Raw genomic sequence first — 24,790 nt, 5'->3', positions numbered from 1 at the left:
TTGTGTTATGATGGGCTGTAGAGTATGACACGCCGGTGCGATTGGGGTCGGGATTAGTGAGGGTGGGATAGTTTTTGGATTATTACTGCATGGCTCTGCAAAGTATAAATATTTACATTGCACTTGGACATTACTGTTGCGATACGGGACTATTGCGACTACACAGTTGCTACTCAACAGTTGTTTGTTCTAAATTAGTCTGCTGGATATGTCCTTGTACACAGCATACTATCGATAATTGCTTATGGAGGGTTTGGAAGGGCCATATACTGATGTACTTGAACACTGTGTAAGTTGGTTGTTGTGGAAAATAATAAACAAATACAAAAAAAAATCATGTCAGCTGGCCTGCCCAACATGTACACTGCAGCATCGCATTCTTTTGTATTCAAAATGTTGTTGTTAAACTCTGCGGGGGGAGCTATGTTTGCTAGACACGGCATCTTGTACAAGCAACCAGTGGCGTCACTAGGGGGTGCGGGGGTGTGGACCGCACGGGGGGTGAAACCATGAGTTATCGCACTGGGTGACACCAACCCCAGTGACGCCGCTGTGAGGAATTACACGTGCACATAGGATGCTTACTGATGTCAAAAGTACATATATGTACACATGCTAGGTAATCTGCACACTTTCCCACTACTGACACACTCTAGAACACATGTTAAAAAAAAGCAACCATTTCCTTACAGGATTAAAAATATATAATTTCTTTACATTTCTCAATGCGCTACTTAGGGTAAGGGAGGTATACCTCATACAATCATACTAGATTGATAATGCTCACCACAAAGGCACAAGACGTTTGTCTTAAAATCAGTGATACCACCGCCATCCCCAAAGGCTACAAAATCACCCCAAGTACCACGTCGACTGACCAGGAGGAGGCATAGCCATCGTCCACAAGAACAACCTCCAACTGACCACTTACTCAAATGACCCAATGACTACCATGAAACACCTCCCCTTCCAGATCCAGAGCAATCCCAACACGACCCTCCAAGGCTCAGTCCCCAGCGTGGCCTTCAACGACGCCATTGTAGACCTCATTGCACCCTAGGCTCTCGCATCCAGCGATTACATCCTACTCGGAGACCTCAAATTCCAATTGGACAACCCCAGTGACCAACTGGAGAACCTTGCCAACATCGGACTCAAGCAGCTAGTCACCGCACTGAGCCACATAGCCAGACACATGCTCGACCTCATCTTCTCCATCAGAAGGAACATCATCTAGAGCCACACCACCGAACTCCTCTGGACCGACCAGCACTGTGTATACTTCGCCTTCGCCATTCCCACCGTTCATCACCACTCTCACCGCCCCTGCCCCATCTGTCATAGCTGGAACAAGGCCACCGTAGAACTTCTCGTCAACTTTCTCAGCATGCCCACATCTGTGAGAAGTTAACCTGGCATATGATGTCCACTAGTTCTAGTGGGCACCTTGCACCAATCTAATCAACCCTTATTGATGGTGGTTGTAAAGTCAACCTTATAGAAAGCTATCCTAGTAGTAGCATAGGCCAGCAGTCATCAGGCTAAGACTTCTGTAAGTGAGTTGAGCGAGTTGTTTTACCATTTATAATCTCTTCAGTACCAAATGAAAGTACACCACACAAGGTATATATCAACTATATATGTATTTATTCTAAACACAGCCCCCCTGCACTCTTTATGAGGTCAGAGGTCAAAGTACATTACAAGATTCTCAATCAGCATACGATAAGTTGCACAAATACAGTTATGCCCTAGGGGCCTCACTAACCATATAGTAAGATAGTGGTATAAGAACCACGTGAGGATTAGAAAGCAGGCCTGGGGCCTGTGGAATCACTGGGGCTACTCTGAACAACCAAAGGATAGGAAGTAGGAGGCCCACAGGATGCGCGTGCAGTGTCTAATCACAGCCGCGGTTTACCATTGACTTTCTATGGGAAACGAAGAAATTACAAATATACAATTTAACAACACTTCCGGATGGACTTGGATGGAACCCTTTTAAACTAGGACACTTCGAGAGTCAAGACCCACGGGAGCACCGGAGTACTCGTGTTACCTCACCCAGGGAAGCCGGGTGCAGGTGCCTTTTTGTGTCGGGTTTCGTCGTCGTTTTCTATGGAGACCTGTAAAGAAGTGCTGCAGGCGACCAGAGGAAAAGTGTCCGGGTGGATCCAAGGGTGGATCGAAGATCTGTAGAACCTGAAAGTAGAGGGGACAGAGTCTGGGTCACTAGCCAGTGACCAGGAAGGTTCCAGGAAGGAAGCAAGCGATGTCGGGTGCTTTCGAAGTGAAGAAGGTGAGCCTGTCTCTTCAGCCACGTGGTCCAGGAGGCATCGATGATGACCAGGCGCTGGATTCGAACTATCCCACAAAGGATCTAGTTGACTGCGGTGTCGGTATCCGGATTGGACCCAACAAGCCTTGGTAACCGCAACCCACACAGGAAGTCGAGATGAGCTCTGTTGCAGACCAGCAAGGTCTGGGACACTTCTCCTTTGTAGGGAAGCTGGAGCAAGCCTGGGTCAACCAGGAAAGCAAGTTAAGTTGTAAAGGAAGTCTTCCAGGGGCTCACTAGCCAACGGACTAGGAACCGGGAAGATGCATCGAGCGGAAATGCAAAGGCGGGGCGCACAGGACACTTGTGGAGTGTGCGGGCTGGAGCTTCGGTGCAAATGGCGCTCTGGGCTGGGGCTTCAAGTACCCAAATGCACAACTGCAAGTTACCTCAGGAGTCGATGCAGTAAGCGAAATGCAGGATGTCCAGGAGTTCTGGTCCCACGTCTCTCGTGTCCGTCACGTGTCTCAGCTTTGCTGTGATCGAAGGGCGGGGTCAGAGAAGTCTGGAAATCCATGTCCTGTTGTCAGCCTCTTCGGGATCCGGCGGGAGCCTCAAAGTTGCAGACCGGCAAGTTGCTTGTTGGTGCCTGTTTGAACAGGGTGATCACTCCTTGACCACAAGGGAGATGTCCTCAGTCTTCCAGTCAGAATGGAATATCGAAGTTCCAGGATTTCTGCATTAAGATGTCGTCCAGGTGAATCTAAAGTCCTAGGGACACAGCTCCTATACTTACACTGAGTTAGGGGGCTGGACTACCTGCTAGGTCCCTCCTATGGGTGGATCAGGGGAGGGGCTGGTTACACCCACTTCCCTTTGTCCAGTTTCGTGACAGAGCTGGGGCTTGCGCCCCAGCAACCGGTTTGAACTGGGCTATGCATGGAGCACCTTGTGTGCCCCAGGCAGTGTCTGGAAAAGCATTCCCTGAGTGCAACCCTCCCTCCCCAATACACTAAAGCCTATGTGGAGTTGTGCTGGCACCTCCCCTGAGAGGAAACCTATTGTCCAGGCCTCCCCTGCCGGAGTTTCATCTAGCAGCAGGAGGGCAGATTTGTGTCTGTGGCAGCAGCATCTATTTTGTGGTGCCAGGGCTCTGTTTAATTTTAACCGGGTGTACCAGTAACTACATGTCTTCTCCCTCTAGAAGGGTGGAATGCTACCCCCGCCGCCAGGACTGGCGGGGTGGTAGTATTCCAAAGTGTTTGACACTTTACACGACATGTTTTGATAAAGCCAAACCAAAGTTAGCATTAACCACGAGGATTATAATGCCCTTAAGATTATATGGTATGGCTATATCATAGAACAGCTATAAGGAGATGGTTCCGAAAGCTGCAGAGGGGCTCAGCTCATGCTAGGGCACCCTCTCACATATAACCAAGCACTCTGCTTACAGGATTGTCGAGGCCTGCCATAGGAGTGACTCGTAGGTGCATATGTGTCTATATGTAAAGGTGGGTATGGGATTACTATATCCCAGTAAGGGGTGATTACACCACCTTACCCAGGCAGTGGGAACAGACCTGTGGTGTCTGTGTGGAGGGCCAGCCAGGGGTGGCATAATACATGCTGCAGACCCTGGTAGGTCTTGGATGCACCTATGCCCTGGGTACCTATGGTACACTATACGGGGGCTCACAAAGGTGACCCAATACCCAATCTGGTATATACCTAAAGTACATGGTAACAATTTAGAGAGAGTACAGCTAGGCTGTGGTCCTAATTAGCAGGGCCACAGCCAGTCTAGAATCGAAAAACCAGTGAAACACAGCAAGAAGTGGGGGTGACCATAGGAAGCAGACCCTACTCTCCTACACAACCCCCCCCCAAACGCAGGGACATTAAACTAACCTTGACCAGTTGAGTATTCATGTTCTAAGTAGAAATATCTGGAGAGCCCATCTGCATTGGCATGGTCACTCCCAGGTCTATGTTCCACTGTAAAGTCCATCCCCTGTAGGGAAATGGACCACCTGAGCAGTTTGGGATTTTCACCCTTCATCTGATTTAGCCATAAGAGGGGCTTATGGTCTGTCTGAACCTTGAAGTGAGTACCAAACAAGTATGGCCTCAGCTTCTTCAGTGCCCAAACCACAGCAAAGGCCTCCCTCTCAATAGCTGACCAACGTTTCTCTCTAGGGGTCAGCCTTCTGCTAATAAAAGCTACTGGCTGGTCTTGACCATCTTGATTCAGTTGTGAAAGAACAACACCTACCCCCACCTCAGAAGCATCTGTTTGAACAATTAATTCTTTGGAGTAGTCTGGACTTTGCAGAATTGGTGCAGTGCACATGGCCTGCTTCAGGTCATCAAATGCCTTTTGACAGCTTACTGTCCACTGAACTTTCTTTGGCCTTTTCTTGGAAGTTAAGTCATTGAGGGGTGTCACAATGGATCCATACCCCTTGACAAATTTCCTTTAATACCCAGTCAGGCCCAAGAAAGCTCTGATCTGAGTCTTGGGTGGTTGGAGCAGTCCAGTCCATGATGGTCTGGATCTTAATCTGCAATGGTTGAACCTGGCCTCCACCTACAAGGAGGCCCAGGTATACAACCTGACTCTGCCCTATCTGGCACTTGGTAGCCTTGATAGTTAGGCCTGCCTTTTTCAGGGCCTCCAAAACATTCTTTAGGTGGATCAGGTGATCTTCCCAGGTGGAGCTAAAGACTGCAGTATCATCAAGATAAGCTGCACAGTAGTCATCCAGGCCTGAGATGACTTAATACACCAACCTCTGGAATGTGGCAGGTGCATTTTTCAGACCAAAGAGCATTATCACAAATTGATAATGTCAGGCCAGGTCCAGAGCACACAAAAGGAGTGTGAATTACAGTGAAATGTATCACATATTACAACAAAAAAGGAAGGATGAGATCGTCACCAGACAGTATCATCTCAAAGAGTTTTATTCTTTTTCGCAGCTGGTGCTCCTGTCAAAAGGAGATCAACCAGGAAAAGATGCCAACCGACACGTGTTTCGTCACGGATGGTTAACCGTGACTCTTCAGGGCTGGAATGACAATGAATATCATGACAAACTGTACATGATTGTTAACGCACAGTAGGAGTGCCGTGCAGTAGAAAGGACACCAGGTGTTTGTGGAAACCAGGGCGGAGAAACAAAAGAGGTGCGTGTGAGTGCGGGTGACTTAATGTTCAAAATTATTTTTTGAACATCTCTAACATTAGTGACATCATGACTGCTGTGATGTATTGGCAGTAGGTAACAAAGACCTTAAGTGACAAAGTGGGTTCTACATGAGCTGCAAAATGGTCGAGAAAGACAAAAATAAATTGTAAAGGTTGTCAAGATTTGAGCAAAATCAGAACACGTTACAGTCTCCGGAATATTCTTCAAAAATGTCGCTTCAGGAAAAAGAAAACGTGAGTGCCGTGACGTGAGTGACAAACGTTTTCTTTTAAGCAAAATCATTACATCTAGATAAACATGGTAAACGAAAAAACGGGGAGGGAAGAAACAAGAAAATGTGGAAATATACACAGGAGTTACTGGTTCATGAGAAAACATGTTGAGAAAATTCCTCAACGAGAATGGTTAAACATCCATTGTTATTACACGTGATGTGACTATCATAATACAAAATTCAAATGGAAAATGTCAAACTGTAAAGATAGGGATAACAATGTGTGTGTCAATTAAAGATCAAAATTAGTCAATTTGTAATATCGAGTGGAAAAAAAGCATTCTGAGATTAGCAAGATTTGCATGAACCCATTAACTGAGAAAGTTGAGGTCACCAAAAAAGGGGGGAGGAGCGCAATCATACCTGATCTCAAGTGAGTCAAAGCGGTATCTGAAGGACGAAAGAGGGGAAAAGATTGGTTCAAAATTTGGTTCGAAATTGTTTGAAGATTAGCTTTTGCACCAGTTCAGTGGAGGTGACTGAAGATGCAGTGGTCAAATACAGAGAACTAAATCTAGATGTGGGAAGTACTCACCGGGGAGCGGTGATACTTCCAACCCGGTCCAAGTCGGGTTTACGTGTTCAAACAAGACCGATTGGGTTGATTATCGCCAGGAAAACATCTTAAGTTCAAGGTTTGGAAAGGGGCAGACGAACGGGTAATGTCATCTGCAGAGCAATGGCTGCAAGACAGTAGAAGGTTTTTTTTTAGTTAAGTCATCGGGACACTTGACCCACATGAAGAAAAATTCGGGGTTCCGAAATTGGTCCGCTTACCTATCTGTTGCTGCTCAGTCGGAGCGTGGAGTGGTTGCCGGATACGGGAACCACTGCCTGCGGGGGTGTGGGGGTTGGAGCGAAACAGGAAAAAAGGAAAAAGGTTGGAGGCGGGGTAGTGAGAAAAGAAAAGAGCAAAATTCATATAATTTACAAAGTCATTTTGTTCGCTAGAAATCAAGAATGTGGGGTATCAAATGTTACAGGCGACTGCAATTAGCCGTTATTTAACGAATAACTTAAACATTCAAAATTCTCAACATCATTGCAAAAAATGCATTAATATTCAAACGGTAGTCAAGTGCATTGAGAAATATAGACATTCTCTTATTTCATCATATTAATTCAGGAACCTGTTGTGTACTGGGAAATTACATTAATTACAGCAGTGTCACCTAAGTTTCAGGTCCAAGAAAGAAATGGAGTTCATCATCAGAATTTTGTCCATATTTCACCGTGTCCAAGCGCATAATCCAGGTGGCCTCTTGTCGTCTGAGACGTAGTTCACGATTGCCACCTCTGACATTTGCCTCTATTACATCAATTCCATAGAATTTAAATGTTTTGACTGAAACCTGTGCCGGACAAGTGGCCATATGTATGGCCATGGGGGAGCGAGTATCCTGTGTGGAAATGGCTCTGGCATGTTCTCTAATCCGTTCCTTCAAGGGCCTGATAGAACTTCCCACATATTGACTGTGACATGCGCATTCAATGACGTAAACTGTATAGCTGGTGTTGCAGTTAATGTTTTAATCACAAATTCTTGGTGGTGGTGTCCAGAGAAAGTCTTTATTCCATGGTGGGCCCATTTACACATGACACATAAGCCACATTTGTAGAAACCCTTCGATCGTTGTGTTAGCCAGGTACTATTCCTGGTTCCGCTTGGGACGGTGGGACTCAGTCTGCTTTTTAAGTTTCTACCCCGACGGTAAGTGATTTGTGGTTTCTGCGTGATGGCTTCATTTAATGATTTGTCTGCTAGTAGGATCCCCCAGTGTTTGATGAGGCTTTTCTGTACCACTGTGTTCATTTCGTTGAAGTCCATGATAAGCCTCACAGGTTGGGATTGGGCTACTGAGCGTGCTTTGTTGGCAAGTGTTGATTCTCTCTTCACTTTTTTTATTCTGTTTTTTGCTTTGTTGAGTATTGCTGGTTTGTATCCTCTCTTAGCAAACCTGCTGCGCATGTTGTCGATGCAATTTTCAAATTGGTCATCTTCACTACAGTTCCTTCTTACTCGTATGTATTCTCCGTAGGGGATGGTGTTTATTTGGTGAATAGGATGAGAGCTGGTACCATGTAAAATTGCGTTGCAGGCCGTTTGTTTGCGGTATAGTTTACTGTGGAGAACATTGTTTTTGACATATAACTCGATGTCCAGAAAGGTGACTGCGGTGGAACTGATGTGACTGGTGAACCTCATATCCATATTATTGTCATTCAGGTGAGCACAAAAGTCATGTAGAGACTCTTGTGTGCCTGACCAGATCAAAAGACAATCGTGGTTTAAACAAACAAAGGGTGTCGCTATGGGGTCAAAATTCTCCCCATCTTTTGCCAACCTGTACATGGGGGCCCTTGAAGCAGACATCATCTGGGGCAACAAAGGTATAAGATGGAGCAACAATATAATATACTGGGGGAGGTACATTGACGATTGTACGGAGAATACATACGAGCAAGAAGGAACTGTAGTGAAGATGACCAATTTGAAAATTGCATCGACAACATGCGCAGCAGGTTTGCTAAGAGAGGATACAAACCAGCAATACTCAACAAAGCAAAAAACAGAATAAAAAAAGTGAAGAGAGAATCAACACTTGCCAACAAAGCACGCTCAGTAGCCCAATCCCAACCTGTGAGGCTTATCATGGACTTCAACGAAATGAACACAGTGGTACAGAAAAGCCTCATCAAACACTGGGGGATCCTACTAGCAGACAAATCATTAAATGAAGCCATCACGCAGAAACCACAAATCACTTACCGTCGGGGTAGAAACTTAAAAAGCAGACTGAGTCCCACCGTCCCAAGAGGAACCAGGAATAGTACCTGGCTAACACAACGATCGAAGGGTTTCTACAAATGTGGCTTATGTGTCATGTGTAAATGGGCCCACCATGGAATAAAGACTTTCTCTGGACACCACCACCAAGAATTTGTGATTAAAACTAACATTAACTGCAACACCAGCTATGCAGTTTACGTCATTGAATGCGCATGTCACAGTCAATATGTGGGAAGTTCTATCAGGCCCTTGAAGGAACGGATTAGAGAACATGCCAGAGCCAGTTCCACACAGGATACTCGCTACCCCATGGCCATACACATGGCCACTTGTCCGGCACAGGTTTCAGTCAAAACATTTAAATTCTATGGAATTGATGTAATAGAGGCAAATGTCAGAGGTGGCAATCGTGAACTACGTCTCAGACGACAAGAGGCCACCTGGATTATGCGCTTGGACACGGTGAAATATGGACAAAATTCTGATGATGAACTCCATTTCTTTCTTGGACCTGAAACTTAGGTGACACTGCTGTAATTAATGTAATTTCCCAGTACACAACAGGTTCCTGAATTAATATGATGAAATAAGAGAATGTCTATATTTCTCAATGCACTTGACTACCGTTTGAATATTAATGCATTTTTTGCAATGATGTTGAGAATTTTGAATGTTTAAGTTATTCGTTAAATAACGGCTAATTGCAGTCGCCTGTAACATTTGATACCCCACATTCTTGATTTCTAGCGAACAAAATGACTTTGTAAATTATATGAATTTTGCTCTTTTCTTTTCTCACTACCCCGCCTCCAACCATTTTCCTTTTTTCCTGTTTCGCTCCAACCCCCACACCAGACTCTTGACTAAAATATCAATGAATTTAATCAACCTCTAAATTGCGTTGGACTTTCAAGCCACACAAGATAAACTTGCTTCTGACACCAATTGCAATATATTTTATGTTCCTGACAACCTTTCCTTCGCACCCAATACTGCGGAGTAGACACCTACTTTCCCTGTATGATCTAATTAGCTAGGCATGACTTTTGTCGAAGTACACATCGACACATATTCCTTTATTTTTAGCACAATAAGATCAACCCCTTGGCTCGATCTTATTTCTATGACCCACTATAATCCCGCACAGGATTTCTTCCATTTTCATGCTTATTCAGAACAACCTCAGATCAGCGGTCTAGTTCTTTCCCATTCTGATCGCTTTATTAGAAAGCGAAAACGCACACAGTGGTTCCCGGGTCCGGCAACCACTCCACGCTCCGACTGAGCAGCAACAGATAGGTAAGCGGACCAATTTTGGAACCCCGAATTTTTCTTCATGTGCGTCAAGTGTCCCGATAACTTAACTAAACCCCCCCTTCTACTGTCTTGCAGCCATTGCTCTACCGATGACATTACCCGTTCGTCTGCCCCTTTCCAAACCTTGAACTTAAGATGTTTTCCTGGCGATAATCAACCCAATCGGTCTTGTTTGAACACGTAAACCCGACTTGGACCGGGTTGGAAGTATCACCGCTCCCCGGTGAGTACTTCCCACATCTAGATTTAGTTCTCTGTATTTGACCACTGCATCTTCTGTCACCTCCACTGATTAGGTGCAAAAGCTAATTTTCAAACAATTTCGAACCAAATTTTGAACCAATCTTTTCCCCTCTTTCGTCCTATAGATACCGCTTTGACTCACTTGAGATAAGGTATGATTACGCCCCTGCCCCCTTTTTTGGTGACCTCAACTTTCTCAGTTAATGGGTTCATGCAAATCTTGCTAATCTCAGCATGCGTTTTTTCCACTCGATATTACAAATTGACTAATTTTGATCTTTAATTGACACACACACTGTTATGCCTATCTTTACAGTTTGACATTTTCCATTTGAATTTTGTATTACGATAGTCACATCACGTGTAATAACAATGGATGTTTAACCATTCTCGTTGAGGAATTTTCTCAACATGTTTTCTCATGAACCAGTAACTTCTGTGTATTTCTCCACATTTTCTTGTTTCTTCCCTCCCCGTTTTTTCATTTACCATGTTTATCTAGATGTAATGATTTTGCTTAAAAGAAAACGTTTGTCACTCACGTCACGGCACTCACGTTTTCTTTTTCCTGAAGCGACATTTTTGAAGAATATTCCGGAGACTGTAACGTGTTCTGATTTTGCTCAAATCTTGACAACCTTTACAATTTATTTTCGTCTTTCTCGACCATTTTGCAGCTCATGTAGAACCCACTTTGTCACTTAAGGTCTTTGTTACCTACTGCCAATACATCACAGCAGTCATGATGTCACTAATGTTAGAGATGTTCAAAAAATAATTTTGAACATTAAGTCACCCGCACTCACACGCACCTCTTTTGTTTCCCCGCCCTGGTTTCCACAAACACCTGGTGTCCTTTCTACTGCACGGCACTCCTACTGTGCGTTAACAATCATGTACAGTTTGTCATGATATTCATTGTCATTCCAGCCCTGAAGAGTCACGGTTAACCATCCGTGACGAAACACGTGTCAGTTGGCATCTTTTCCTGGTTGATCTCCTTTTGACAGGAGCACCAGCTGCGAAAAAGAATAAAACTCTTTGAGATGATACTTTCTGGTGACAATCTCATCCTTCCTTTTTTGTTGTAATATGTGATACATTTCACTGTAATTCACACTCCTTTTGTGTGCTCTGGACCTGGCCTGATCAATTCGAAAGAGGGGATCCTGACCTCCCTTTCCTTTTCAAAGGTTGTGGTTTTCCTTTGACCAAGAGGCACCAAAACTACGAACTTTTAAGCAATACACTTTTGTACTTCACAACGTCGTAAACTGTTGAGCGCCACCAATTTCTGAAAAACGTAAAAAAACCTCTCGCTGAACCCTCAAATTGATAATGACCACCTGGGGTTGAAAATGCTGTCTTTGGCTTTGCATCATCAGCTAGTCTGATCTGCCAATAGTCAGCTGTTAGGTTAAATGTGCTCTAGAACTTGGCAGATGCCAATTTGTCTATGAGCTCATCTGCCCTAGGGATTGGATGGGCATATGTCCTAGTGACAGCATTGAGGCCTCTGTAATCCACACAAAACCTAATCTCTCTCTTACCACCCTGGGTGTGAGGTTTTGGCACAAGGACTACTGGACTGGCCCAAGGGCTCTCTGAGGGCTCAATAACTCCCAATTCCAACATTTTCTGGACTTCTGTCCTGATAAACTCTCTGACATGATCAGGTTGCCTGTAAATCTTACTTTTATCAGGCAGACTGTCTCCAGTGTCCACCTCATGGGTGCACAAGGTAGTCTGACTTGGAGTCAGTGAAAACATATGTCTGTATGCCTGCAGAACTTGTCTGCAGTCACTCTGCTGCTGGTCAGTGAGGTTGCCTGCCAAGGCTACTCCATCAACTGACCCATCATCAGGGTTCTGAGAGAGCAGGTCTGGGAGAGGGTCACTCTCTTCCTCCTGTCCTTCATCAGTAGCCATGAGCAAGCCCATGTCTGCCCTGTCAACATATGGTTTCAGTCTGTTGACATGAAGCACCCATAGGGGGCTCCTGGGAGTTCCAAGTTCAACCAAGTAGGTGACATCTCCCTTCTGCTCAACAATAGTGTGGGGTCCACTCCACTTGTCTTGGAGAGCTGCTGGGGCCACTGGCTCCAACACCCACACTTTCTGTCCTGGCTGGTAAACAGTCAGTACAGCCTTTTGGCCATGCCAGGCCTTTTGCAATTCCTGGCTGGCCTCAAGGTTTTTGGATACCTTTTTCATGTACTCAGCCATCCTGGAGCGGAGACCAAGTATATAGTTCACAATGTCTTGCTTGGGAAGTTTGAGAGGTAACTCCCATCCTTCTTTCACCAGACAAAGAGGTCTTTGAACAGGATGCCCAAACAAAAGTTCAAAAGGGCTGTAGCCAACCCCCTTTTGTGGTACCTCTCTGTATGCAAATAAAAGGTAGGGCAGTAGGATGTCCCATCTCCGCCTGAGCTTTTCAGAGAGACCCTTAATCATACCCTTTAAGGTCTTGTTGAATCTTTAACTAGACTATTGCATTGTGGGTGATAGGGTGTGGTGAATTTGTAGTTCGCTCCACACTCCCTCCACATTGCGGTCAGATAACTAGACATAAAGTTTGTACCTCTGTCTGAGATTACCTCCTTAGGGAAACCCACTCTTGAGAATGCTCCCAAAAGGGCTCTTGCCACTACAGGTGCTGTCGTGGTCCTAGGGGAAATAGCCTCTGGGTATCTGGTGGCATGATCCACTACCACCAGAATAAACCTGTGCCCAGATGCTGTTTGGGGATCCATTGGTCCAACAATGTCTATCCCAACTCTTTCAAAGGGAACCCCCACCACAGGTAGTGGTATAAGGAGGGCCTTTGTGGTGCCACCTGATTTGCCACTGGCTTGGTAGGTACTTTTAAATACAACAAGGGAACCCGAACAGTTTGCTTAGGACCGTGGATATCAATTATATATTACTGAGAACAAAGGTCCTTAGCATTTGAAGAGATCACGCAAAAAATAACATATAGGCCATAATAGGTAGCTATATTCCTCCTATGTCCAGCCGGACATGGGTTTTATTTTGTAGTAAATCACAAAAATGGAGAAAGGGGTAACAGTAGGGCACAGTCCTGTACCGTACTTGGGAGGGGAGTGTTTGGAAAGAAACATATACAACGTGCAAAGGGTTACAGGCAAAGACTAAGCAAAATTGGCCACTTTTAAATCAGTGTATCAAATAGAAGTATTGCCAACGTGTTGAACACAACGAAATTATACACAGTGGTAAGTTGTGACAACACTAAAAGAAGTCGACGGACGTTTCGATCCCTTGCTCTTAATAATTCGGGATCATCATCAGGACTGACAATATACACATTTGCCTGGCATATGAAAATTAGAACCGCCTGTTGGGGGGAAAAAAGGGGAAGGAACAGACAAACAATAATTGTAATTAAAACACTAACTGACAATAATGCGCAAGTTTTAGGCAACCAGTTTGATTCGGAACCGGCATACCGTGCTGTACATTCAGTGGTTGCAGACAGCCTGAACGTGAGGGGTCAACCAGCTAATGCCGTTGTTGAGTGCTAAACTGAGACATGTGGTACGATGGCAGTAGACTCATACAAACTGCTATTTCCAGCATGCATGCAAAGTGCAAGGATCTGGACAGCATGCTCGCGTTTGATATTTACAAAAATCACTACGGCGGGCGTCAGGTGACGAAAATATTTATACTAGTGATTTGGTGGCCTACATGCACTCAGCCGATATCGTCTAAGGAAAAACGGGGTGTTCAAATGACCATCGGGTTTTAGCCTCATGTGGATTGAGAGTATAAGGGCTTACCCATGATGGTTGTGTTCCGGCTAGGGCAGAGATTGTTAGGAGCCGGGCATCTGCTGTGGGCAAAAGAGGCTTCATCACCCACAGAGTAATGGCCAAGCAGAGAGGATGAACAGATTGGCCAATCAGGGTTTTTTATCAGGGCGGGTATCAAAGTGGACGATGTTGCAAGGGCTATGCTTACAGCTTATCGCAACACACTGTACTGCACCATTTTGTGCCAAGAGGCAGAAACTTGCATGATTTGGCATACTCTGGAATGACTGGGGGAATCAGATGCCTAATTTCCACAGTAATTCCACATCTCCCTCCAATCTTCCCCAAGGCATTCCCTTTCGGGTTTCCTAATCTATCGGCCCCCAGGTACGCTCGGGAAATTTCTCAATGCAGTCACCGAAGCGGCCTCCCAACTAGCCGCTTCTGTTTCCAACTTTCTCATTGTTGGCGACTTGAACCTTCACTTCACAGATCCCACTGACCGTTCCGCCTCGGACCTACTAGTGGACCTGCTATCACTTAATATCAGGCTGGCCAATAATGAACCCACCCATGACAAGGGACACTTACTAGACCCCGTTCTCACTAATGCCAATATCACCACCAGTCCACCTTTGCCACTGCCATGGACTGATCACCTCCTAGTCCCCTTCTCATGGGAAGCCCCTTCTGTGCCTATCCAGCCTGTAAAAGTTAAAACCAAAGACAGACGATGGCATAAACTCATACCATCAGAATGGACTGACATCCTCTCTAAGACTACCCCAGTACTGTCCTCCGACGCCATAACGGCCGACGAACAGTTTTGCTCCTGGATTACGTCCTCCCTGGATATCCTTATTCCCAAGATCACTATCCTCAGACACAATAAACGTGTACCCTCAGCCCCATGGTATACGCCAGAGCTCAAGTCGCTGCGGCAGGACTGCAAAAGAGCGGAGCGGTCATGGAGGAAGGAAAAATCCAATGTTAACAAGGACGCCTATTCCACCGCCCTATCAGCATACAAAGCTGCGATCGACAAGACAAAAAGTCGGTTTTTCCAGGAACGAATTGAAAAAGCTGCCTGCTCAAGCAAAGAAACCTACACCATCTTGAAAGAACTGCTTAAGGTCCCAGACCCCGCCCCCAGAAACCCACCAGATCCAAAGGCGGACCAGGAAAAATGTATTCAGCTAGCGAGCTTCTTCCAAGAAAAAATTCAAAAAATTCTTGATTCCATCCCCCCGACTAATACTGGCGAGACCGACGAGCCCTCCGACACCTCGATCGCCCCTCGTCTAACCTCGTGGGGACAAATAACCCACGAAGAAGTAGAGATCACGCTCACATCCATCAAAAGCGGATCTCCTAGGGACCCCGCACCGCTACGGACCCTTAAGGAAGTCGCTCCCACTATCATCCCCCCCCTCACTAAGCTCATCAACGCCTCTTTTCAACAGGGAGTCGTCCCCCCTAGCTGGAAAGCGGCCGTCGTTAAGGCGTTGCTAAAAAAACCCTCCCTAGACCCAGCTGAACTGGCCAACTACCGACCAATATCCCTCCTCCCCGGGACCAGTAAGGTTGCCGAGAAACTGGTGAATAAGAAACTCTCCCAGTTTCTCGAAACCAACAACCTGCTAAAAAACTCGCAGACAGGCTTCCGCCCTGGACAGGGCACCGACATCGCCCTCCTGGCTGCAGTGGAGGAGGCCAGAACGCTCTTAGACGAAGGAGGATCAGTGGCAGTGATCCTCCTCGACCTGAGCGCGGCCTTCGACACTGTCAACCATCAATTGCTGGTCAAACGGCTCAAAAAGGTAGGAGTAGAAGGTACCGCTCTGTCCTGGCTTTCCTCCTTTCTGGCCCATCGTTCCTTCCAGATCTGGGAAAATAACACCTGCTCCTCCGACACTCCCCTCCAATGTGGTGTGCCTCAGGGCTCCTCCCTGAGCCCCACATTGTTTAACATCTATATGTCCCCATTGGAGGAGATCGTCACCCCGTTCGGAGTGAGCATTGTCAGTTATGCGGACGACACACAACTAGTTGTCTCCCTTTCCCACCCTAGCCAGCAGCCAGTGGACCTATTCAATTGCTTGAAGGAGATCCAAGGGTGGATGAACTATTCAGCCTTAAAACTGAATGGTTCTAAAACTGACATTCTTCTTCTGGGCCAGAAAGGACCTACCTTCCCTGTGAACATCTGGCCACCCTGTCTAGGACCCCCCCCTGTCCCTAAACAGGAAGTAAAAAGCCTGGGAGTATGGATCGAAACGGACCTTACATTCACCACGCAGGCTAAAAAAGTAGCAGGCACATGCTTCGGCCTACTCAAATCGATGAGAAAGATCCTGCCCCTCCTTCCATCCACTTCGCAAAGACTTCTCATCCAAGGCCTCATACTGTCCAGGCTTGACTATAGCAATGCTATATACCTGGGCGCCCCCGAAGCAACCCTAAACAAATTGCAGAAAATTCAAAACGCGGCCGCCCGGATTCTCACGCATACTCCCGTCAGAGCTTCGGCCAAACCTGCCCTGAAACTCCTTCACTGGCTCCCAGTGAGGGAACGAGTAACATTCAAAGCCCTAAGCCTGGCCCATAGGCTACTGCAGAATCAGGGCCCCCCCATTTTGAGGAAATTTATACAACCTTACAAAGCCCCCAGATCTCTTCGATCAGACGAGGAGTCCTTTATCACCGTGCCTAGATTCAAGAAAGCCCGCACGGGTGGTAGACGTTTCTCGATCCACACAGCGCGTCTATGGAATGCCCTTCCTCGAGACCTGCGGAAAGAACCGAACTACCTGAGATTTAGGAAACGACTCAAAACTCACCTGTTCCCTTAAACCATAACCACCCCGACTCAATATCGTCTCTGTTTATACTGATTATGTTTAAAATTACTCTTGCCCCTTTCCTCCCCCAAGCCTCCTCTGGTGTAGGGTTCTTCAGCGCTGGGATACCCCAGGGTGACTACGCGCTCTATAAAATTTTTTAATAATAATAATAATAATATTTCAGAGCCAAATTTCCACAGTAATTCCATATATCTCAGAGCAATCACCACTTACTTCACTCACCCTCCAGCAGAGTTTCTTTAATCGCTGATATTTCTGACTTGGGACGGAGGAAAAAGTGAGGGAAATGTAATAGGAGACATAATGGCAGACATAGCTAAGGCCTTATAATGGGGCCCATATTAGATAAAATAAACATAATAAAATAGATCACCCTATCCTGTATACTGTAATACAACCAACCCAGCTTGATATTCAGACCACCTTGTATTGTGCACATAACCCTACAGACCACACTTAATCTTGAAACCTCTCTGAACTTGTACATTGTTCTAAATGATGTAGCATGTTATACTACAACTGACCCTCTCTGACCTGCAGGCCACCCAGTTCTAGGTACATGTACCTACACACTACAGATATAGACCACTTCTTATCGAAGGCTCTGGGGTGCTGCGGACCTTACCCTACGCATTCCACCACTACAGACCTGACTTACAGATCACTTGTCTTCTTCACACTGCCTTCCTCTCCTCCTAAGCAGCAGACCCTGACTGACCCAGAAATCCTCTTATATTCTGTGCACTCACACATCACATAGACCCAGCCCCATCTCTAAAGTGCTTTAGTGTGCACTAGCAACAAAAAAGGGCAATGTTACTCTTGGTGAATAACACCTCACTTTCATATCGCACTTAGGGGATGGTGAGTTTCGCGGTGCCTGGATTGAAATCATTGATTCTGCCACTAATTCCTTAGAGGTCCTGTGCCCGGATGGGGGCACCTCATGCACAGACCAGAATTCAGGTCATTTTTCATGTGCAGAGTCCCAATTCTTAGCCTATCACTGTACAAGAAGGAGAAACTCCTTTGCGAAAATAAAGCAGATACTAGGTAAATAACCGCTTCTGGTCTACTCAATCAATCAATCAATCAATGACACTTATAGAGCGCGCTACATACCCGTAGGGTCTCAAGGCGCTGGGGGAGGGGGGGTGCCGCTACTGCTCGAACAGCCAGGTCTTCAGCTTCTTCCTGAAGGAGAGGTGGTCTCGGGTCAGGCGCAGGTCGGTCGGGAGGGAGTTCCAGGTCTTGGCGGCCAGGTAGGAGAAGGACCTTCCTCCTGTAGTCGCTCTTCGGATGCGGGGGACGGCGGCGAGGGCGTGGTTGGCTGATCGGAGGTGGCGTTTGGGAGCGTAGAAGTTGATCCGGCTGTTGAGGTAGCTCGGGCCTTGGTCGTGTAGGGCTTTGTGTGCGTGGGTGAGGAGGCGGAAGGTGATTCTTTTGTTGACGGGGAGCCAGTGAAGGTCTCTCAGATGTCCGGAGATGTGGCTGGTTCGTGGGATGTCGAGGATGAGTCTGGCGGAGGCGTTCTGGATCCGCTGGAGTCTCTTCTGGAGCTTGGCGGTGGTACCGGCGTAGAGGGCGTTGCCGTAGTCCAGTCGGCTAGTGACGAGGGCCTGGGTGACGGTCTTCCTGGTCTCGGTGGGGATCCACCAGAAGATCTTCCGTAGCATGCGTAGGATGTTGAAGCAAGCCGAGGAGACGTTGTTGACTTGCCTGGTCATGGAGAGGGAGGAGTCCAGGATGAAGCCCAGGTTGCGTGCATGGTCTGTCGGTTTGGGTGCGGTGCCCAGGGCGGGAGGCCACCAGGAGTCGTCCCAGGCGGAGGGTGAAGAGCCCAGGATGAGGACCTCCGTCTCTACTCAAGGGCCCACACCCCAAAGACACCACTCCAAACAACTCAGATTTTGCCCCCTGCAGGTCTTACTAAAATCTGGAAAGATCCACTTTGGAGATATTTTATGCTACATTCCCTCAGAACAGTACAAATTACTCGACATTCTGCATGGTCATTCAGTACGAAACAAATACCTGGGATGGCTTTGAGCAGCAATCCAACTGCGTCTGTATTTCCTCTTTCCAGTGGGTCTGTAGTGATAGCTCCATCAGTATCAGCAGCATTCTGTGGCAGGAAGGATGAGGATCCAGATGGGCCCTGAGCATCAGCACATGTTGGTTGTAGGTCAGAGTTTCCATCTCGGTCCTCAGGATGCAGTGGTTCTTGCTTGTAGTTCTGATCGTAGTCCTCAGGACCCAGTGGTTCTTGCTTGAAGTTCTGATCGTAGTCCTCAGGACTCGGTGGTTCTAGCTTAAAGCCGCGATCTGGACTGAGTGCCTCAAGGTGCATTGGTTCGGTCTTGCAGTTCTGATGTGGTTCATGTGCATTAGAAAGAACCTGCAGGCATGTGTTGAGCTGGTTTTCTTGACATGCTGGTTGTCTGCAGAGGTTTTGCCGTTAACCGTCACCATCAAACCACAACATGTCTTGCTGTAGGAGTTCACTTGGTCCCTCCCCATCTGGGAGCACTGGTTGTGTGCAGTGGATTTGCTGTAGCTCATGTCCCTCGTGAAGCAGTGGCTGCAGGCAGACGTTCTGTTGTGGGCCACAACTATCTGCATACAATGGCTCTTTCTTCACGTGCTCTTCTTGTTCCTGTTCAACTGGGAAAACTAGTTGTATGCACTGGTCCTGCTGTGGTTCCTGCCCATCATCAAACCTTGGTGGAAGACGAAGGCTTTGCTCACCTGGGATGACTGGAACATCAGGAGGAGGGAACCTGGAGCCAGTACCGTCCTGGTGTGGTCCGGACGGAGACAGAGGTTGGAGGCACTGGCTCTGCTTTGGTTCATGCCCATGAGGAGACAGAGGTTGGAGGCACTGGCTCTGCTTTGGTTCATGCCCATGAGGAGACATAGGTTGTAGACACTGATCCGGCTGTGGATCACGACCAGGTGGAGCTGTAGATTGAAGGCATTGGTTCTCCTCCTTTGCCCGGACTGAAAGATTGATCGGAGGGGACCTGCTGAGAGGATAATCTCTAACCACCACCGGACTGGCCATCTCCAAAGACACCCCCCCATTTTCAAGGTAATCCAGACCCTTTGCTATCCAGATTTGCTCCATAAGCCCAGCGACTCTTGACGGCACGCCCTCCAAGGTATTCTGCAAGTTATCCAGTTTGGCTTCCAACTGTTCCAACACAGATAAAAGGATCATGTTAGGCAGGTTCCCTGATAGAGGTTCCATCTCACAGTCCCTCTGAGCATCAGTTTGGTTTCTTGAAGAGGACACATTATGGATACAAGAAGAAGGGAGTGCAACTCTTACGGGTTCAGGTGAACACTGCACTTCTCCTTTTTGTCTTGGAACCTGCCTTTTCTCCATTCTGAAATGCGGATGTTCAAGTCCTCAAGTGTCTGTGAAGGGGAAGAAAATAGAAAAGACAACACATTATCACAGGACAATCAGGTCAAAATACTCCTTCCTGTCTCACCAAACGTTGTTTAAGATTTAAATAAAAATTATTCAGTCCAGCTAATGGCTTGAAAGAACTTAATTGTCTCAAGAGCTGGAGAGGATCTACCCTGCTCAAGGTCAGGTTGTATCCGAGGACATCAGGAGTTACCCTGCTACACATCTAAGCCCCGCTCAGTGCTGCCCTTACGTGATATGGTGAGATTTCATGTAGGTCCGCTCTGCCCTTCTAGAGAGGACTCCCTATCCAGAGCTGATCTGTTAAGCTTCAAAATGTATCAGTATGACCTCATCAAACCTAACCCTATAATTTAATGGACTTATTACGTTTTTGTAATTCTTTTTTTTAGTTACGGAAATTTGGTAAGCATTACCATAATAGATATTCCCTATGAAATTGAGCCTTGAGGAATAATAGATTTAAATTTCCAGATAAAAATACAAATTTGCTTGTCAGGAATTGAGCTACCTAGGTCATGTAATTTCTGCTGATGGGGTCTGCCCCAAAGATGAATCAATTAAAGCCACACAGGAAATACCTAGACCCATAAAGAAAGAAGAGGCACTCTCGTTTTTGGTGAGAAACATTCTATTCTCAGTTTGTACCTAATTTACTTGTGCCATGTGAGCCGTGCTGCGGAAGGGTGCAGACTATGGGGCTCATTAGGATGGCGGACGGAAGAGCCACCGCGGCCCTGGAGTAGGCGGAAAATGCCTTTTCCGTGTCCGCCTGCCGCGGATACTCCGTCCGCCATATCAGGATAGGAAAACGTGTCAAATTTCCGTCCGCGACGGAAAAGCACGCACTGCCGCCGAACTACACACGACCACGTGGCGGACGGAACACATCCGGAGGCCCCGCCGTACGTACTGACGTCTAAGACCGTCCCCCAAATCAAGATGGCGGAAAACACACATAAAACCGCAGCGGAAAAACAACCTGTCTGAACACGGCGGAATCCCCACAGCGAACATAGGTGACATAGCAGAGATACCCACCGCAAGCTGACCACCACCATGGACCCAGCGCTACACGCTTTCCCGATGCTCTTCGCGATCCACCACGTCCTAGTCATGGCCCACTATGGACGACGACGCAGGTAAGGCACAAACCATTGGCTGTCTGGAGGGGAATACCAGCAAGGGACGTGACGTAGGGAGGGGGAGTGTCATGTTACCGAAACCACTGATGAGAAGCAAATACGAATCCACATTTGTAGTACGCAAGCAGGAATGACAACAACAGACCACGAGACTTGATAGACTACCTTTATAGTACAAAATAGGGGTATAATCACAGTGTATGCGTGAGCATGGGCAAAGTGTGCACCAGAGCAGGTACATCATAGGCAGTTAACGAGAGGGCAGAATGCAGCATCAGAGCATCAACAGGGCATTGTGCAGTACAGAGCAGGTACATCATAGGCAGTTAACGAGAGGGCAGAATGCAGCATCAGAGCATCAACAGGGCATTGTGCCCAACAGAGCAGGTACATCATAGGCAGTTAACGAGAGGGCAGAATGCAGTATCAGAGCATCAACAGGGCAATGTGCAGTACAGAGCAGGTACATCATAGGCAGTTAACGAGAGGGCAGAATGCAGTATCAGAGCATCAACAGGGCAATGTGCAGTACAGAGCAGGTACATCATAGGCAGTTAACGAGAGGGCAGAATGCAGTATCAGAGCATCAACAGGGCAATGTGCAGTACAGAGCAGGTACATCATAGGCAGTTAACGAGAGTGCAGAATGCAGCATCAGAGCATCAACAGGGCATTGTGCCCAACAGAGCAGGTACATCATAGGCAGCACGTGAGAGGGGCTAAGTGCATCAACAGTCCATTGCACAGAACAGGTCCATCAGAGGCAGCACGTGAGAGGGGCTAAGTGCATCAACAGTCCATTGCACTGGACAGGTCCATCAGAGGCAGCACGTGAGAGGGGCTAAGTGCATCAACAGTCCATTGCACAGAACAGGTCCATCAGAGGCAGCACGTGAGAGGGGCTAAGTGCATCAACAGTCCATTGCACAGAACAGGTCCATCAGAGGCAGCACGTGAGAGGGGCTAAGTGCATCAACAGTCCATTGCACAGAACAGGTCCATCAGAGGCAGCACGTGAGAGGGGCTAAGTGCATCAACAGTCCATTGCACAGAACAGGTCCATCAGAGGCAGCACGTGAGAGGGGCTAAGTGCATCAACAGTCCATTGCACAGAACAGGTTGATAAAAGGCAGCACATGAGAGTGCAGAATGCAGCATCAGAGCATCAACAGGGCATTGTGCAGTACAGAGCAGGTACATCATAGGCAGTTAACGAGAGGGCAGAATGCAGTATCAGAGCATCAACAGGGCATTGTGCAGTACAGAACAGGTACATCAGAGGCTGCACAAGTACGTGTCCCTACCAACCCGTCACAGGAACCACAAGAGTGCCACGCAGTTCTCAATGGACACACCATGTGAAATAACATTTGAGTGAAGTGTTCAGCACCTCACATCACAGAATCAGGGGGACTGCGTGAACTACCTGCCTCGGACACACTGCCAGCACCAGCAACAGGAGTGTGAGACACAGCCACAGCCCGAGTGACACACACATGGGCCACGGACCCAGACACACTGGCAGCACCAGCAACAGGAGTGTGAGACACAGCCACAGCCCGAGTGACACACACATGGGCCACGGACCCAGACACACTGGCAGCACCAGCAACAGGAGTGTGAGACACAGCCACAGCCCGAGTGACACACACATGGGCCACGGACCCAGACACACTGGCAGCACCAGCAACAGGAGTGTGAGACACAGCCACAGCCCGAGTGACACACACATGGGCCACGGACCCAGACACACTGGCAGCACCAGCAACAGGAGTGTGAGACACAGCCACAGATGTAGTCACTGACACGTGAGCCACTGACCCAGACAGACTGCCAGCACCAGAAACAGGAGTGTGCAACACAGCCACAGATCTTCTAACTGACACGTGAGCCATAGACCCAGATACACTGCCAGGACCTGCAACAGGAGAGGGCACAACTGACACTGTGCCACCATCTGATACATGAGAGTCAACTGCACCAGCGCCACTGGGACAACTGAAATGATGAGCCACAGGGCTGTATGGGCCAGGAGGCAGGGTGGGCCTGGGAGCTGGGGATAGCTGACCTAGAGCCAAATCAGGGTTGGCAGGTGTCAATGGTGTGTGTCTGTGTTTCTTAGGGATGTGTGAGTGCACCCTGGACAGGACAGGACTGCCAAGTGGTGGGGACTCTAAAGAATCACCACCCACCATAGGTGGAGCATCTGCAGCCGGGGATCTGGTTTCTGGGGACGTGCTGGAGCCTGCTTGTCGTTTGCTCTGTGCCTGCCGCCTGGACTCGGAATCATGTGTAATGGGGGATGCAACTACAGGGAACACCCTCCTCTGCTTCTGACTGGCCTGGATGGGAGTGGAGGTATGAGGGGACTCCGCCGCGGAGACATCTGTTTGGCGTTCAGTAGAAAACATCAGCCTCAGTGCAGCCAGGGGTGAAGTATGCCTGTCCTTGATTGCGCCATTGTCCATGCTAGATGCCTTGTCCGTAGGATGTGTCTTATCCTTAGGTGGAGTGTTGTCTCTGGATGTAGCCTAGGCCCTGGTCGCCGCCCTGTTCCTGCCAGCAGACTTGTCGTCTGTGGTGCACCTGTCTCCAGTAGACACCTGCTCTCTGTGTGTGTCCCTGCCCTTGGGAGATGGACCTTGCTCTGCTGTGGGCCTGCCCTTGGGAGTCTCCCTGCTCCTAGGAGGTGCCTTTGTCTTGTCACTGTCCTTGGGAGTGTCCCTTTCCTCTGCTGTGGGCCTGCCCTTGGGAGTCTCCCTGCTCCTAGGAGGTGCCTTTGTCTTGTCACTGTCCTTGGGAGTGTCCCTTTCCTCTGCTGTGGGCCTGCCCTTGGGAGTCTCCCTGCTCCTAGGAGGTGCCTTTGTCTTGTCACTGTCCTTGGGAGTGTCCCTTTCCTCTGCTGTGGGCCTGCCCTTGGGAGTCTCCCTGCTCCTAGGAGGTGCCTTTGTCTTGTCACTGTCCTTGGGAGTGTCCCTTTCCTCTGCTGTGGGCCTGCCCTTGGGAGTCTCCCTGCTCCTAGGAGGTGCCTTTGTCTTGTCACTGTCCTTGGGAGTGTCCCTTTCCTCTGCTGTGGGCCTGCCCTTGGGAGTCTCCCTGCTCCTAGGAGGTGCCTTTGTCTTGTCACTGTCCTTGGGAGTGTCCCTTTCCTCTGCTGTGGGCCTGCCCTTGGGAGTCTCCCTGCTCTTAGTAGGTGCCTTTGTCTTCTGACTGGCCTTGTCCAAGGTACAGTCCATGGACATGTGAGTATCCCTTGCCTTGGGAGTACCTTTTGTGTTGAATGCCTGTGTAGCTCCTGAAGGCATGTCCCCCAACAACACTTGTGGATCCTGTGTGTGTACTCCAGTGTATCTGACGTTGTCTACGTGAACTGATTTAGCTGATCTAGGGGATGGGGTCTGTGCCCTGCGTGCCCTGACGTGCTGTCTGACGCTGCTTCTAGTGCAATAAC

General features: G+C 47.9%; 1 protein-coding gene across 1 annotated transcript in view; it reads right to left on the bottom strand.

Moving 5' to 3' along the window:
• Positions 1-20,174, bottom strand: part of LOC144805898 (uncharacterized) — a 400,916-nt gene extending 380,742 nt beyond the window's left edge. The window contains 1 exon segment of the mRNA XM_078672375.1: positions 18,793-20,174. Coding sequence (XP_078528501.1) covers positions 18,793-20,146 — 1,354 coding nt within the window. The 5' untranslated portion in view covers positions 20,147-20,174.
• Between the last annotated feature and the right edge of the window lie 4,616 nt (positions 20,175-24,790).

The sequence above is a fragment of the Lissotriton helveticus genome, assembly GCF_964261635.1.
Source record: "Lissotriton helveticus chromosome 1_1 unlocalized genomic scaffold, aLisHel1.1 SUPER_1_unloc_31, whole genome shotgun sequence".
Classification (NCBI taxonomy): Eukaryota; Metazoa; Chordata; class Amphibia; order Caudata; family Salamandridae; genus Lissotriton; species Lissotriton helveticus.
Note: the sequence above shows the minus strand (reverse complement) of the source record. Positions and strands in the feature narration are given on the sequence as shown.